Source organism: Danio rerio, chromosome 13 (genome assembly GCF_049306965.1).
Source record: "Danio rerio strain Tuebingen ecotype United States chromosome 13, GRCz12tu, whole genome shotgun sequence".
In the NCBI taxonomy this organism is placed as follows: Eukaryota; Metazoa; Chordata; class Actinopteri; order Cypriniformes; family Danionidae; genus Danio; species Danio rerio.
The window spans coordinates 15,425,271-15,442,039 of NC_133188.1; the positions used below are offsets into that span (position 1 = coordinate 15,425,271).

The 16,769-nt window shown below is 43.7% G+C and overlaps 1 protein-coding gene across 15 annotated transcripts in view; it reads right to left on the bottom strand.

Annotated features, from left to right (window-relative positions):
- sfxn5a (sideroflexin 5a) overlaps positions 1–16,769 on the bottom strand; it is a 63,928-nt gene that overhangs the window by 13,638 nt on the left and 33,521 nt on the right. For 6 of the 15 annotated variants that reach the window (NM_001243309.1, XM_073919650.1, XM_073919656.1 and 3 more), the window contains 3 exon segments: positions 1,392–1,509; positions 12,436–12,521; positions 12,597–12,712. In NM_001243309.1, coding sequence (NP_001230238.1) covers positions 1,392–1,509; positions 12,436–12,521; positions 12,597–12,712 — 320 coding nt within the window. 15 annotated transcript variants of the gene reach the window in all.

Consider the following 16,769-nt stretch of genomic DNA (forward strand, 5'->3'; position numbering starts at 1 on the left):
GCGAAGAAACTTGACACAGAGGAACATAAACACCTCACTGCCAACTAGTGTTTGGGAAGTGTTATTGCAGAACAGCAGGCATTAGTGATCCCTACAATGAAGCATGGGGGTGGCAGCATCATGTGTGGGGATGTTTTTCAGCAGCAGGAACTGGAAGACTAGTCAGGATAGAGGGAAAGATAAATGTAGCAATATACAGACTTCCTAAATGAAATCCAGCTTCAGAGTGCTCTTGAACTCAAACTGGGGCGACAATTCATCTTCCAGCAAGACAATGACTTAAAGCACACCACTAAAATATCAATGGAGTGGCTTCACAACAACTCGATGAATGTCCTTGAGAGGCCCAGCCACAGCCCAGACCTAAATCCTATTGAACATCTCTGGAGAGAACTGAAAATGGCTATTGAGCAAAGGATGTGAATACTTATGTACATGTGATTTTTTTAGTTTTTTTATTTTTAATAAATTTGCATCAATTTCAAAAAATCTTTTTTTACTTTTTCATTATAGGGTATTGAGTGTAGAATTTTGAGGAAATACATGAATTTAATCCATTTTGGCTGTAACATAAAAAAAATGTGGAAAAAGTAAAGCACTTTGAATATTTTTCAGATGCACTGTATGATATCTTCAACTGTGTCCCAAAAATGAATAAACGTCCAATGGGACTGACAGATGACAGATATATAGTTTTAGGAGTTAAACACAACTAATCTCCTACTAGCAGGATAAACAACCCAAAATCGCATCGTATACAACATTTTGATTACGCTGTGTTTTTATTTTTATACTGACATTAAGATTCAGCTCCTTTTTTTTGGGCCACACCGAGCAAACCATTCACAGCCATCATTAAGTCATTAAAGACGTTTAAAATGTTTCATCAGATGAGAATCAAAAGCGTGCCACGTCTTTCTCTTGCCTCCAGCACTTTTTCACAGTCAAAACTGACACTTCAGCCATCATAAGAAGCTAAAACGAAGCCACGAGCACTGGTAAATATCCAAACCGGGGCCAAAACTCGCAATATTTTGCTCAGAAACAGATGGCAACGAGTGTGTGAGTGTGTGAGGCAGAATCTGAAACAGACATCCTGTGGGGTGTGAAAAGGGATGGGGAAGGGGTGGAGGAGGGACATGAGTGGAGTTTTTTGGGAGCGTTCGTCTGGAAGCCTCGCAAAAGTGTAAAGAGGGAGCGAGAGAGTGAGAGGAGAGGAGGAGGGGAGGGCTGGGAGAACCAAGAGAAGTAGTTGGCAGCACATATGTCTGCAGTTCAGTAACCATATGGATGAACAGCTTAATAAACACCATTTTAAACCATAACCGGCTCCGTGGCAGACAAAGAGAGAGGGGACGAAGGGAAAAGTGTGAGCGCAAGCGAGTGCTCACCTGACTGTTTTGGGGGAACAGGCTGATGGCAACAGGCAGCGCCAGGCCGAATGCACAGAGACACACCATGCTGTGAACCGGCAGTGTAACACGAGGACGTTTCTGCAGGAAAGGAAGCCTGACGTACACAAACACACACACACACACACACACACACACACACAAAAGCATAGGTAATTGGCAGATGAAAAAACATGCAGTTTTGGTTGATGAACAGTTTGAATGTGGAGGTAGTAGTGTATGTGGCTGACCCTCCCCCTATCTGCGTGCGTTTGTGTGTGTGTGCGTATGCGTGCATGTGTGCGTGCGTGCATGCGTGCGTGCGTGTGTGTGTGTGTTTAGGGGGGTTGTGGGATATCATGCACTGCAGGAGTCCTCAAGAGTCGTCCTGCTTTAATGAAGCCGGCGACTGCTTAATGATGACTTCATCAACACATACACATGATGAGCTTTAATTGGCCAGCAGAAACTCTCTCTCTCTCTCTCTCTCTCTGGTGCTTGTGTGCATGTTTGGGGGAGAGAAAAGGAACCGAGAGAAGGGATCAAAGTATGTTAAAGAGCTTTTATGGTGTCCATCAACCATTCAGCACACTCATCCGTCACTCTCCATGAGGAGAGGTTAAAGATGAACTCAAGTGATACACCCTAGTACAGGAAATAATGCACTTGTTTGACATCCAGTCTGCAAAGATGAATTCTTTTTTTTTTCTCAAAGTTTTAAGTAGCACAAGTACAGAGGATGCTTTACGAGTTTTTCTGCTTTAATATTTCACCTTGTTTCAAAGTGTTACTTTTCTTTGCAAGTGATTGTGACATTTACTCCCAGCTTTTGAGTGAAAATTGTTTCTACACCATTTTTCTTTTACTTAGGGCTGATGTAATGTCATACAAGCACTAGATGGCAAATATAATTTTACTGTAAAAAAAAAAATAGGTGACTTAACTGATTAAATGAATTTATTTGTAAACAAAGAAATAGTTAAAATCTTGAAATTATATAAATGAGGATATGAATTATTACAAATTAGTCTGAGAAATTTATTTACTAGTTTAGTTGTTTTTTTTTCTAATTTGTAAAATTCTACAAATAAAATATACAGATTTCCAAGATTAATTTCAAATTGGTATTGAATAGAAAACATAATCTAAATATAAAAAAGGCCTTTATAATTAAATCAAAAACTATAGTTATATACAAAGTATATAAGTCAGAATTATTAGCCCCCTATTTATTTTTATTTCCGCTACTTCTGCTTAACGGAGAGAAGATTTTTTTTTCAACACATTCATTTGTTTCTTTTCTTTTCGGCTTAATCCCTTTGTTAATCCGGGATCGCCACAGCGGAATGAACTGCCAACTTATCCAGTACATGTTTCACGCAGTGGATGCCCTTCCAGCTGCAACCCATCTCTGGGAAACACCCAAACTACTCAATTCACCTATAGCGCATGTCTTTGGACTGTAGGGAAAACCAGAGCACCAGAAGGAAACCCACGCGAACGCAGGAAGAACATGCCAACTCCACACAGAAACGCCAACTGACCCAGCCAAGGCTCGAACCAGCAACCTTCTAGCTGTGAGGCGACAACACTACCTACTGCGCCACTGCGTCACCTTTTCAACACATTTCAACACATTTCTACACATAATAGTTTTAATAACTCATTTTTAGTAACTGATTTATTTTATCTTTGCCATGATGATAGTACATAATATTTGACTAGATATTTTTCAAGACACTTTACAGCTTAAAGTGACACTTAAAGGCTTAATTAGGTTAACTAGGCAGGTTAGGGTAATTAGGCAAGTTATTGTATAACGATGGTTTGTTCTGTAGATTATGGAAAAATAAATAAAACTTAAGAGGCATATAATTTTGACCTTAAAATGGTTTAAAATAAATTAAAAACTGCTTTTATTCTAGCCAAAGTAAAACAAATAAGACTTTCTCCAGAATAAAAAATATTATCAACTGTATATATACAGACAGACAGACAGACAGACAGACAGATAGATATTTATTCATGATTTTATTCTACATGCCTGCCTAATAATGTCTAACCCCAAATAATTATAAATAAGCGAAGAAATTATTAAGTAAATTAGAAATTTATCGAGCTAACTTCAAAGTTAATGATTTCTTAATTGCAAGAGTTGTTTATTAAAATAGTGTGACCTATTCAACAGCATTTGAATACATGTAGCTTATCTTATTATAATATATTTTTATTCTCATTTTGTAAAATTTCAACCACCAAATAAGCACTGAATTCAACATAAAAGATAAGGTTTAAGCTAGCAAAGGTCATCCAAATGCAAAAATATTACTTGTAGTTGTATTTATAGTTTTACAGACAACAAAATTCATTTATTCATTCATTCAATCAATCATTTATTTTCTTTTTAGCTTAGTTCCTTTATTATCTGGGGTCGCCACAGCAGAATAAACAGCAACTTATCTAGCATATGTTTTACACAGCGAATGCCCTTCCAGTTGCACCCATGACTGGGAAACATCCATACACACTCGTTCACACACAAACACTACGGACAATTTAGCCTTGTCTGGGAAACCAGAGTACCCAAAGGAAACCCATGCAAACATGGGGAGAATATGCAAACTCCACACAAAAATGCCAACTGAACAAGCCGACAGTCAATTTTTGTGCTACCCACTGCACCACTGTGATGCTCTCAACAAAATTCTATATATATATTTTTTTACAATTTCTTAAATAAGCTAATTTATATAAAAATTATCTTTATAAATGGAAATTATGATTTCATAATGTACTTTTTTCTATTATGCTAAAACAAACAAACTTTTTTTAGCGATTAATTGGTTGTCTACAACTGACTTTCATTTGATGCACACTGTGCACTAAGAAACTTGGGTATAGAGAAACTGAAATCCTCTGATTTGAAATCTTTAACAAGCGACTGAATGTGGGGTAAAGCAGCTGCTTGTGGTTTTTGGGAAGCAGCAAGAGCGACGGGTGAAAGGTTTGAACAGCACACATCGATCACACACACTGCTCTCAGCGCTGTCATTAATCAAGGATCCCCTTCTTCTTGCAGCACTGACCCTCCTGCAGCCTCTGTTCCTGCTCCATTGAGAGCCAGTGAGGGTGAGCTGACAGGCAGCATAGCAGAGCACCACTCACCATTCACTGCTACTCACACACACACACACACACACACACACACACACACACACACACACACACACACACTGCTCTCTCTCACACACAGACTTACACACACTCACACACTCTCTTGCTCAAACGTTGTTCCTCTCTCATACACACACACACACACACACACACACACACACACACGCATGCACACACGCATGCACACACACACACACACACACACACACACACACACATCCGCGCACACACACGGTCTCTCTTTTACACACACATTCACATACACTGTCTCTTTCTCATACATTGTTTCTCTCTCACACACATACACACGCTCACATACACATACACATGCACATGCTATCTTTCTCTCACTCAGTCTCTCTCTGTCTAACACACACACACTCACATACAATGTCTCTCTCTTCTACACACAATTCTCTATTCTCTAATTACAAAAAAATCTATTATAAGCAAAGTAATACAAATAGACTGACACAAATTCTTTCTAAAACATAAGTAAAAGAAGATTTTGCTCATTCGTTGCACTCAAAAAAGCCTTCATAAAACTTATAGGGACATATATTTATAAAGGACATTACTAAAATAGTTAAGGTAAAAAGGAAAATTCCTGTAATGATTTAAATACTCTCATATCATTTCTTTCTTTTCGAGAACTTTTTCACCAAATTTGTTTAATCAAATTATTTTATTATTTAAGTCTTTCAGAAATATTTCTAATATGTTGATTTAAAGCTAGAAACAGTAAAACTGGCTTTGATGAAGAGGAAGTTCAAAAGAGCTTTTATATAATATTATTAGTTTTTGTACTTAACCCACACCGTGTATTTACTGTAGAAAGTAATGGATTATACAGTACAATGGTAACTAAGGGTTAAGGTTAGGTTCGGTGGAGGGTTTATTTATACTACTGTTGTGATGAGTCAGAAGGCATTGAATCCATTTGCAAGCTTTATTAAGAGCACACATACAAACAAACACAAAGGGGCAATCCAGGAGACAGAACGTGGGATAGGCAAAAGTTCAAAGGCAGGCAGATATCTTACTGGTCCGAATAACAGGCTGGAGATCAGGGGCAGGCAGATGTCTTTCGTAATCGTAGAACAAGCACAGGGTCAGAAACACAGATCAGTCCGAAGCAGGGAGTATGGAACGCTCAGAAATGACAGCCAGGCAAATCAAGACTTCGCAACGAACCGGAGCGTGAGTGTGGTATATATACACGAGAGCTGATGAGTTGCACCTGGACCGTAATCAGTGCCAGGTAGCAGGGCTTATGGGATTTTGAGTCCGTGAGTCGAATCAGAATTCTGGCGATGGTTCCCTCTGGTGGTGCACAAGAGGGTTGGCATCGCCCTCATTTACAACAGAACCCCCCTCCTGCGAGCGGCTCCTGAAGCGAGAAGGCACCTGACGCCGGGGTCTACCGCGCTGTCGGGGGGCTGGTTTCTCTGGGAACCTTTGATGAAACTCTTCCGTGAGAGTTGGGTCTAGAATATCTCTAGCATTCACCCAGGACCGTTCCTCTGGACCGTACCCTTCCCAGTCCACCAGATATTGGAGGGCGCCACCCCGACGTCGAGAGTCCAGCACTTCTCGAACGAGGTAAGCTTCCTCGCCCTCGATCATGACAGGTGGAGGGGTCCTGGTTTCCGATTCCTCCTCAACCGCCTCCTCTCGTGGACCACCAGCGGGTTTGAGTAATGACATGTGGAAAGTAGGAGAAATACGATAATGATTAGGCAAGGCTAAGCGAAAAGACACTGGAGTAATCTGGCGTACAATTTTGAATGGCCCTACATACCTGGGACTGAGTTTGCGGCAGGGCAATCTCAGACGAAGGTCTCGTGTCGACAACCACACCCACTGCCCCGGCTGATACGTGGGTCCCTGGCGTCGGTGACGGTTCGCCTGAATCTCTCTCCTCCTGACTGCCCTCATGAGATGTCTGTGAGCCTGGTTCCAGACATCCTCACTCCGCTGCAGCCAATCCGTGACAGCAGGTAACTCAGTGGGTTCTCCGGACCATGGAAACAGGGGTGGTTGGTAGCCAAGAATACATTTGAATGGCGTAATACCCGTGGCTGGCTTTATTAATGAATTTTGTGCATATTCTGCCCACATCAGGTAGCGACTCCAGTCGTGCTGTTGCTGATGACAGTAGGAACGTAGAAATCGAATGACTTCTTGATTCATACGTTCAGTTTGGCCGTTGGATTGAGGATGGTACCCTGAGGTGAGACTAACATTAATATTTAGATTTTTACAGAGAGCGGACCATACCCGGGAAGTGAATTGGGATCCCCTGTCTGAGACGATATCATCAGGTAAGCCAAACATTCGAAATACATGATTGCACAGGGCTTCTGCGGTTTCAAAGGCAGAGGGCAATTTGGGCAACGGTATTAGGCGACAAGCCTTGGAGAAACGATCAACCACCGTGAGAATGACTGTGTTGTTCTGGGAAACAGGGAGATCCGTAATGAAGTCCACCGCTATATGGGACCAGGGCCGTTGCGGAACCGGTAGCGGTTGTAACAGGCCAGCAGGGGTTTGGTGAGATGCCTTCGTGCTTTGGCAAATTTCACATTTCTGAACATAATTAATTACATCCTTCGTGAGGGACGGCCACCAGAAACGGGCTTTGACTAATTCCAAAGTTGCAGTGATGCCTGGATGCCCCGAACTGGGAGTGTCATGAATATGGGTCAGTAATCTGGTACGTATGTTATTGGGTACAAACATCAGGTGATTCGGACAGTCTACTGGAGGGTTGTTTTCTCGGTTGGCCTCTTGGATCTCGGTAAGTATGTCCCACTGTACTGGAGCCACTAGTAAGTTCGTAGGAATAATGGTTTCATCACTAATTGGGGTTTTTTCCTCTGATAGCCTGGATAGTGCATCTGCCTTACTATTTTTACTCCCTGGTCTATAGGTGACAATGAAGTCGAATCTGGTGAAGAACAAAGCCCAACGAGCTTGTCTGGGATTTAGACGTTTGGCTGAGCGAAGATATTCCAGATTCTTGTGGTCAGTTAATATGGTGAATTGCTGACTAGCCCCCTCCAGCCAGTGTCTCCATTCTTCCAGGGCTAATTTCATTGCCAGTAATTCGCGATTTCCCACATCATAGTTTCGTTCTGCGCTGGTCAATTTACGGGAGAAGAAGGCACATGGATACATTTTGGATGGTTGACCCTGACGTTGAGATAACACAGCACCGACTCCTGTGTTGGATGCATCCACTTCCACAATGAAAGGTAGGTCTGGGTTGGGATGACGGAGAATAGGAGCTGTGGTGAATTGAGTCTTCAAATCGTTAAATGCTTGGCGTGCTTCAGAGGACCAGGATAGTTTGTGGGAATTTCGTTTGGTCATGGCTGTTAATGGTGCGGCTATTGAACTAAAGCCTCTGATAAACCGTCTATAGAAGTTGGCAAAACCTAGAAATCGCTGCAACTCCTTGAGATTCTGGGGTAACGGCCATCGTTGAACTGCCTGTACCTTCGTATCATCCATGGTAATCCCTTCTGCACTGATGACGTATCCCAAAAAGGCGATCTGTGTCTGGTGAAATTCACACTTCTCTAATTTGGCGTACAGACGATGTTGAATCATGCGTTGCAACACCATACGTACATGTTCAACATGTTCCTTCATCGTGTTTGAATATATGAGGATGTCGTCGATGTAAATGATGACCCAGCGATCTAGCATATCCCGAAAGACATCGTTCATAAAAGATTGGAACACGGATGGACAGTTTGACAGGCCGAAGGGCATTACCGTGTACTCATAGTGCCCCCTAGTGGTGGAAAACGCGGTCTTCCACTCGTCACCAGCACGGATTCTGACCAGGTTATATGCACTGCGAAGATCAAGCTTGGTATAATATCTAGCCTTTCTTAATTGTTCCAGGGCAGGAGGTACGAGGGGTAATGGATAGCGGAATTTTACGGTGATTTCATTGAGCCCTCGGTAATCAATACAGGGACGTAAACTGCCATCTTTCTTCTTTACAAAGAAGAATCCAGCTGAAGCAGGAGATGTAGAAGGTCGGATGAAACCCTTGGCCAATTCCTCGTCGATATATTCAGACATTGCCTTGTGCTCAGGTTGTGACAGAGGGAATATTCGACCCGTTGGAGGACTTGAACCTGGAATTAACTCAATAGCACAATCACTTGGTCGATGTGGGGGAAGTTGAGTAGCTTTTTGTTTGCTAAAAGCTTCATGTAAGTCATGGTACTCAATGGGGATTAATTCATCAACGAGTTCAGGTAACACATTGGTGGTTCGTAATGGAATTTTGTGAATGGGCTGGATGCACTGTTTCATGCATGACTCACTCCACTGCAATATCTGTCCGTCCCTCCAGGAGATATGAGGATCATGTCGCCTTAACCAGGGCAGTCCCAACACCAGTGGATGATTAACTGAATCAATAATGTAGAATTGCATTTCTTCAATGTGTAGAACACCAACTTGTAACTGTAGCTTATTCGTAATCATACGGATGCGTCCTTCACCCACAGGACGACCGTCTAGTGCTTCCACTGCAAGACAGGAATCATATGAGCTGAGAGATAGTTCGTGACATAAAGCAAATTTCTTAGATATAAAGTTTCCGGCAGATCCAGAGTCGACAAGAGCCGTAGTATTAATCACTCTTTTATCAAATTTAATAATCACAGGAATCAGTACACTGAAAAGTGCAGGAACATGGGAAGGACTCACCGATTGAACTGGTGTTTGAGGTTGTACGCTGCAGGTGGATTTCCTGTGCCCTGATTGACCGCAGTACAGGCATAGATGATTTTGCAATCGATGCATTCTTTCTTCATGGGTGAGACGGGTGAAACCCAGTTGCATGGGTTCATCAGGGGGCGTGTCACTTGAAACATGGAGCTGTGTGCGAGGATTTCTACGGCTGCGGATCAGATGATCAAGACGGATGGTAAGTTCAATGAGTTCGTTCAATTTCTTTCCTTCGTCACGGCAAGCCAATTCAGATTGTAGATTGGTATTCAGACCCCGTCTGAATAGTGTCTTCAGTGTATCCTCAACCCAGTTAGTTTGAGCGGCGAGAGTGCGAAATGACAGGGCGTATTCTGCAGCTGTGTTACGCCCCTGTGTAAGAGAAAGTAACTGCTCACCGGGGCTTCTCCCATCTGCTGGGTGCTCGAACACTTCCCGAAATTGCTTGAGAAAAGTTTCAAATGAGGGATAGTTACATTCCTCCTCCTTCCATATCGCTGTAGCCCATTCCAGCGCTTTCCCCGTTAACAGGTTGCATACAAAAGCCACCCGACTAGAATCAGTGGGATATAATGCAGGTTGTTGGTTAACAAATAGTTTGCATTGCAATAAGAAGCCTTTGCAGCGAGAAGGTGACCCATCAAACTTATCAGGAAAAGCTAATCGGGGACTTACGGTAGCCGGAGCATTGGAGACATGCGTTGGTTGAGAAACTGTCATGGTAGCAGGCGGGGTAACTGCAGGATTCGGATGACGGAGTTGCTGCATAGCTCTCACCAGTTCCTCCGTGAGAGAAGTTAGATGGGTGAGTTGTTGATGATGGGTGGCTAACTGAGTGGCTTGAGCGGAAAGTTCAGTCGAGACTTGTGCTAAAGCTGCTGGATTCTGTAGTGGCGAAGTCTTCTGTTGTGATGAGTCAGAAGGCATTGAATCCATTTGCAAGCTTTATTAAGAGCACACATACAAACAAACACAAAGGGGCAATCCAGGAGACAGAACGTGGGATAGGCAAAAGTTCAAAGGCAGGCAGATATCTTACTGGTCCGAATAACAGGCTGGAGATCAGGGGCAGGCAGATGTCTTTCGTAATCGTAGAACAAGCACAGGGTCAGAAACACAGATCAGTCCGAAGCAGGGAGTATGGAACGCTCAGAAATGACAGCCAGGCAAATCAAGACTTCGCAACGAACCGGAGCGTGAGTGTGGTATATATACACGAGAGCTGATGAGTTGCACCTGGACCGTAATCAGTGCCAGGTAGCAGGGCTTATGGGATTTTGAGTCCGTGAGTCGAATCAGAATTCTGGCGATGGTTCCCTCTGGTGGTGCACAAGAGGGTTGGCATCGCCCTCATTTACAACAACTACCTTGTTCTTACCCAGTTTTTGTAATAACCAGCCTGGGGTGCGTTTCCAAAAATTTTGTTAGCCAACTAAGGTCGCAAGTTCCATCGTTACATAGTTTGTTGATTTGGTGTTTCCCAAATCCATCGTTCCAATGAACATTTACAAACTGCATGGAAACTTGGAAGCTTGTAACTACACCTCTAGAGCTGTAGTTAGAAGCATGGATCCTGGTTGTGTTCTATTCTCAGTTATCCCCCCTATGCCCTATTAATTTAGAACATTCTAACATTTAAACTTGGAATGGTCAAAAAAAAAAAAAAAAACATTAAGGATATCTCTCACATGTTATTTGCTTTTTAAGTATTTTTACAGTTCAGTTTTAGCGATCTTCATATTGACAATTGCGTTACCTTCATAGTGCACTTTAAAAATATTTATGCCATTTTAAACACAGCCATGGCTCTTGAGGAATGCTAGAGGTGACCTACTATTAAAAAGTAATGCTTTTAATTTATAGTAGGCTATTTATTTAGAAATGTAGTCTACTGATATGTTGGTTAGAACATTTCTGCAGCGGTTTTAATGTGTCAAAGTTGTACAAGTAGTAAAAATACTACTACTACTAATAATAATAATAATTTGTATTATTAAGTAGGATTTTTTACATTCATGTTTTTTTATCAAAACTATATTGGATTTAAAAAAATTAATAAATGTGTTTATGAGTAAAACAATAAGATTTGCACAAAAGTTGTGCTTTTTTCTCTAAAGAAGTTGTTACCCTGCCCAGTTTATAACTAACGTGGTTCAAATGATGGATCTGAGACAAAGCATCTAACTCAAACGATGCACCATACGATGATAGTTCAGCCACAATGTTTGGAAAAGCACCCCAGATCTCACAAGGAAACATAAATATTTAACTTTTGTCAGTTTAATGAGGTCAGTCATACGAAGTGTAGGATTTTAAAAAGGAGGCATGCCACTCAATCCTACCACTAAACCCAGCCGTCATTGGGGATGAGCAAATCGCACTAAATTGTACAAATGAGATACGGATTAGCCACTAAATCATTTTTTTTAACAATACAGTTCAAATGTATCACTTCTGCTCCTTGCTAAATAAAACATTAATTTATATATTTTTGCTCTCTTTTCAAGCTACTTATTTAAAATGAACTAAAACAACCCAATTCTTGGGGTTTTTGGGGGACAACTTAATTGTTTTATGTTCAATCCACTTAAATTTGTAAAAACTAATGAGTTAACATAATTCCTTCGTTTTGCGCCAACACAAATCAATTGTGTTAAACCCAGTGTTTTATTTAAGGTGAGATACACTGGAAAATTGTGGGTTCCACACAACTGCATCATATTGTCCCTACACAAATTGTTTAAGTTAACTTAACTGCTTTTATAAAATTAACTGGACTGAACATATAACAATTATGTTGTCCCTCCCATAAAAACTTAAGAACGGTGTTGTTTAAACTCATTTAAAATAGGTACTTTGCAGCAAAAGTCATTTTTTAGTGTATGCAGCTTTAGAACCTTCACAAAAATGGCACCGAAATAAGGTTATGCAAATGATGAAGGAATTTTCATTTTTTAGCATTCTATTCCTTTAAACACATGCACAAGCTGTGAAATACAAATATACCCTGACATATGGCATGTATGGGTGTGCGAGTTCTGAGGTAAACTGTGTGACTGCGCAGCAAAAAATAACTGAAATCTGAAATGTCGAATTCACAATTCATTGCTCTGACCTCTCCAGCAGTGACATCACTAATGGCGGCAGCAGGAGAACAGGCATGGGCAGCACCACACGGGTCAGGGACGTCTCTATCAAAGCCTGAACAAAAATATATTTATCAGATTACAACGCATAATAGGATTTCATAATAAATGCAAAGGTATCCATACTCACATGTCGAGCGGCCAGTTTTGAGGTGCCTACCACATTGCCTTTGTCATCTAGTACACTGATGCCTTCTGACAGCTCAGTGTGGCGCATCAGTAGAACATTACACACGTTGGCACTCGCTAAATGAAGTTAAAACTGCAGTTAGAAACAGGGAATACTGTCTAAGAGGTTATTTTTAATTGAATAATTATAAAAATAAATTAAATACTATGGAAATGTAAAGGCTTGGGCTGCACAATAAATCCTTTCAGCATCAGCATCACAATGTGTACATCCACAATATTCACAACACAAGTGGTGCAATGCAAATCGAGATTAAGAGCCCTATCATACACCCGGCGCAATAACACGCAAGATTTAATAAGAAATAAGAAGGTTTGCTGCTATTTTCAGAAAGCCAATTGTCTGAAAGAGTATGTAACGGGCCAATGAAATGCCAATGAATTGGCAGCGTAAGCTTGCGCTCCTGGAACTTATTGCCAATTATCTCCGCATATAAGCACAGGTGGAGCAAGCACACGCTATCCTGTTAAGCTGAAGAGACTGAACTAACAGCTAAGGAACAGTCATTATGGCGATGCTAAATAGCAATTGGGTTACTTTAGTAACCAGAGCGTTCTCCTTCGGATGGGAAACTCCAATGCTATTAGTGGATTTGAACTATAAATCCACGAATGGGAGAAAGTATGGAAAACGCCATAATGACTGCACCTTACCTATGCCTTACGGATTGCCAAGCAAGCGTGAGCGCTCCTGCATCAAGAGAGGCGCAGTTCTCCAACGTGGTCCCTGGCCCTTACTTATCCCACTTCAACAGAAGTTCTACGGATTTAGATATATTTTTTGGGAAGTCGCAAGCATCTAGATAACTCTAGGAATAATAGTATGTTGTATGTCGGGAAGTCGTGCAGTCCCGATAAGGAGGACACTGCGGAGGCCAACTGCACCCAAATGGGGAAGATATGTTGGCAAAAAAAATACATATGGACTAGCCCTGAAAGGGGGAGTACGCATATAATAGGATGGGTAGCGGAGAGGGAAGACACGGGTCCGCCCGTGAGGGGGGACTGCACCGTGGCTGAATAAGCATATGGGATCGCCTAGTGGGGATCACGCATAGCGGGCACCTATACCCAAAACGCGGGCTGACCAGCGGGCAGACCTACAACGTAGTGGGCCAGCAAGTGACTCCTCCGCTAAGTCAGTGCTGGGGGCCTTGGAGGAATCTGCAGGGCTCACCTGACAGGGAACTTTACTGACAGATAAAAAGGTGCACGTATCTCCGTGTTAGGGAGAATGGCGCAGCAGGCGTGTTTCAACACCTAACGGAATTGTTTCCTCAGTCACCAAGGGTTACCTAATACCCTTGAGGAAACCGGCTGTGCAAATGTATTAGGTGTCGCCCAGCCCGCAGCTCTACAGATGTCTGTTAGAAAGGCGCCGGGTGCACGCGCCCAAGAGGATGCGAAGCTCCGAGTGGAGTGCGCACACACTCTCGGGGGACACGGCTCACCTTAGCTTTGATAAGCGAGAGAGATGGCATGCACTAACCAGTGGGCCAACTCTGTTTCGATTCGGCACTTCCCTGCTGCCGACCGCATAAAAGACAAAGAGCTGCTCAGATGATCTAAGCTCTGAGTGCGGTCCAGATAATACGCAAAGCACGAACTGGATAAGTAAGGCTGTGACTGCCTCCTCCGGGGGCAGCGCTTGCAGGCTCACTACCTGGTATTAAACCGGAGTAGTAGGAACCTTGGCACATATCCCAGGCGGGGTCTCAGGAATGTGAGAGTAAGCCAGCCCGAATTACAGGCACGAGTCACTGACCGAAAAATGCCTCCAGGTCCCCGACCCTCTAATCGATATCAACGCGACCAGCAGAGCTGTCATCAGGGACAGAAATCTTAAAGATACTGAGTTGAGGATCGAAGGGATCTGACGCAGGCTCGTGTGAATGAGGGCGAGATCCTAAGAGGGCATGAGAAGGGGGCAGGGTGGATTAATTTGCCTAGTGCCTCTGAGGGACCGGATGATGAAGTTATGCGTTCCTACGGTGCTGCCAGTCACCGCACCATGAGAGCGGAGATGGCAGCCACGTAACCTTAAGTGTGGAGGGCGACAGCCTGCTCTCCAACTTCTCTTGGTGTAAGAAAGCACAATGCTGATCTGGCTAATTTCGGGGGTCTTCTCAGCGAGAGATGCACCATTCAGTGAATAGACTCCACTTCAGGGCATAGGCGCGCTCGAGGGGGGGGGCTCTAGCCCAAGTGACGTATTAACCACCGCAATCGGTAGGTTACCTAAGTCTTCCTCGCGTCTAAGGACCACCCGTGGAGGTTCCAAAGATCGGGGCGACGGTGCCAGATGGTGCCTGTCCCTGAGAGAGTAGGTGCTCTCTCAAAGGGATCTGCCAGGGGAGGGCCATCGCGAGGAGGAAGAGCTCAGACATCCAGGTCCGGTTGGGCCAGAGGGGCGCAATCAGCAACCTGTTCCTCGTCCCCCCCCTGACCTTGCACAGTAACTGCGCGAGCAGGCTCACTGGGGAAAACTCGTATTGCGCATGCCCCGAGGCCAGCTGAGAGCCAGTGCATCCGTGCCGAGAGAGCCCTCGGTCAGGGAAAAGAACAACTGGCAATGAGCGTTCTCGGGGGATGCAAACAGAACAATCTGGGCTCCCCCGAATCGCGCCCATTTCAGCTGAACAGACTCGGGGTGGAGTCTCCATTTACCAGGACGTAAAGGCTGCCGTTAGAGCACATCAGCTGCACGGTTAAGCTTGCCTGAAATGTAAATGGCGCGCAGCGATTTCAGCCGCGGATGACTCCAGAGGAGCAGACGGCGGGCGAGCTGAGACATGCGGCGAGAGCGAACACAGCGCAGTACAGAGACTCGGTGTGCGCGCACGTGCCATGCGCATCTGGGGACTCGATCGTAAGCCAGTGCTGGAGTGGTCTCATATGTAGTAATCTGAGAGGCGTGAAGCGGCTGCGGATGAAATAATTTCAGTGGGACCACTATTTTGCTGTCTCTCAGACAGTTCAGCATCAGCTGAGCGCGCTCTCCGGAGAGGCACGCTGAGAAAAGAGATCCTCTGGGCGAGTTTGCGCTTTTCTCGGTTGACCTGAAACCCCAACAGGTGGAGGTGCGGGAGCACCTTGTCTCTGTGCATAATCAATTGCTCCGAGAGTGGGCTAAAATCAGCCAGTGGTTGAGTATGATTGAGTATGCGGATGCCCACGAGCCGAAGGGGCGCTAAGGCATCCTCCGCGAGCTTGGTGAGGACCCGCGGAGACAGAGAGAGCTCGAAGGGGAGAACTGCGCAAACCGCAGAACTGGTGGTGGCGGAGAAGAGTGGAGACATGGAAATACGCGTCCTTCAAGTCTATTGCTGCAAACCAATCCAGAGGACGAACGCACCGGAGGATGCGCTTCTACGTGAGCATTCTGAACGGCAGCTTGTGCAGCAATCTCCTATCACAAGACAGGGGCAGACAGGGGGCTGACCCTGGTGAATACACACCCATGAACTTCTGAAGCCGTTTCGCAAAGTGAATCGCATAGCTGAGTCTGATTGTGCGTATAAGCCACTGAGGCTTCATTAGCATGTCATTGGCCCGTTACATACTCTTTTAGACAATTGGCTTTCTGAAACGAAATCTCCCATTCGTGGATTCATAGTTCAAATCCACTAATAGCATTGGAGTTCCCCATTCGAAGGGGAGCTATATTTTTCTGTCCTTAAAATAGCAAAAATGGATTCAGGTAAACACTTAATGCTTTTGCGCCATGCACTTTAGACTTTGCACCTGGAGGGTCACGAAACACCAAAACACATTTTTTGAGCTGTTGACAGTCGTATACGTGTCCCACACTGCTATAAACACTATTAGGACACCTACATTTCACTAAAAAGTGTAAATTGGTTGTTTTTGCGTTATTTCAAGCAAATTCGTACTTCCGGTTTGAAACGAATTTTTGAAGCTGCGTCACGGTCATGACATAATAGCGTTGTATTCCAGCGTGCAGACTGGGCATCTGTGCCAGAGTGTGTCTTATTACGTCTTACAGTTTGATGCATTAATGCATGAGTAAGGCTTGGTTCAAACCAATCAGCGCGCTCTATTGTGCAACTTCATTAATATTCATTACTGTCACAGTGTTTAGACGACACTCACA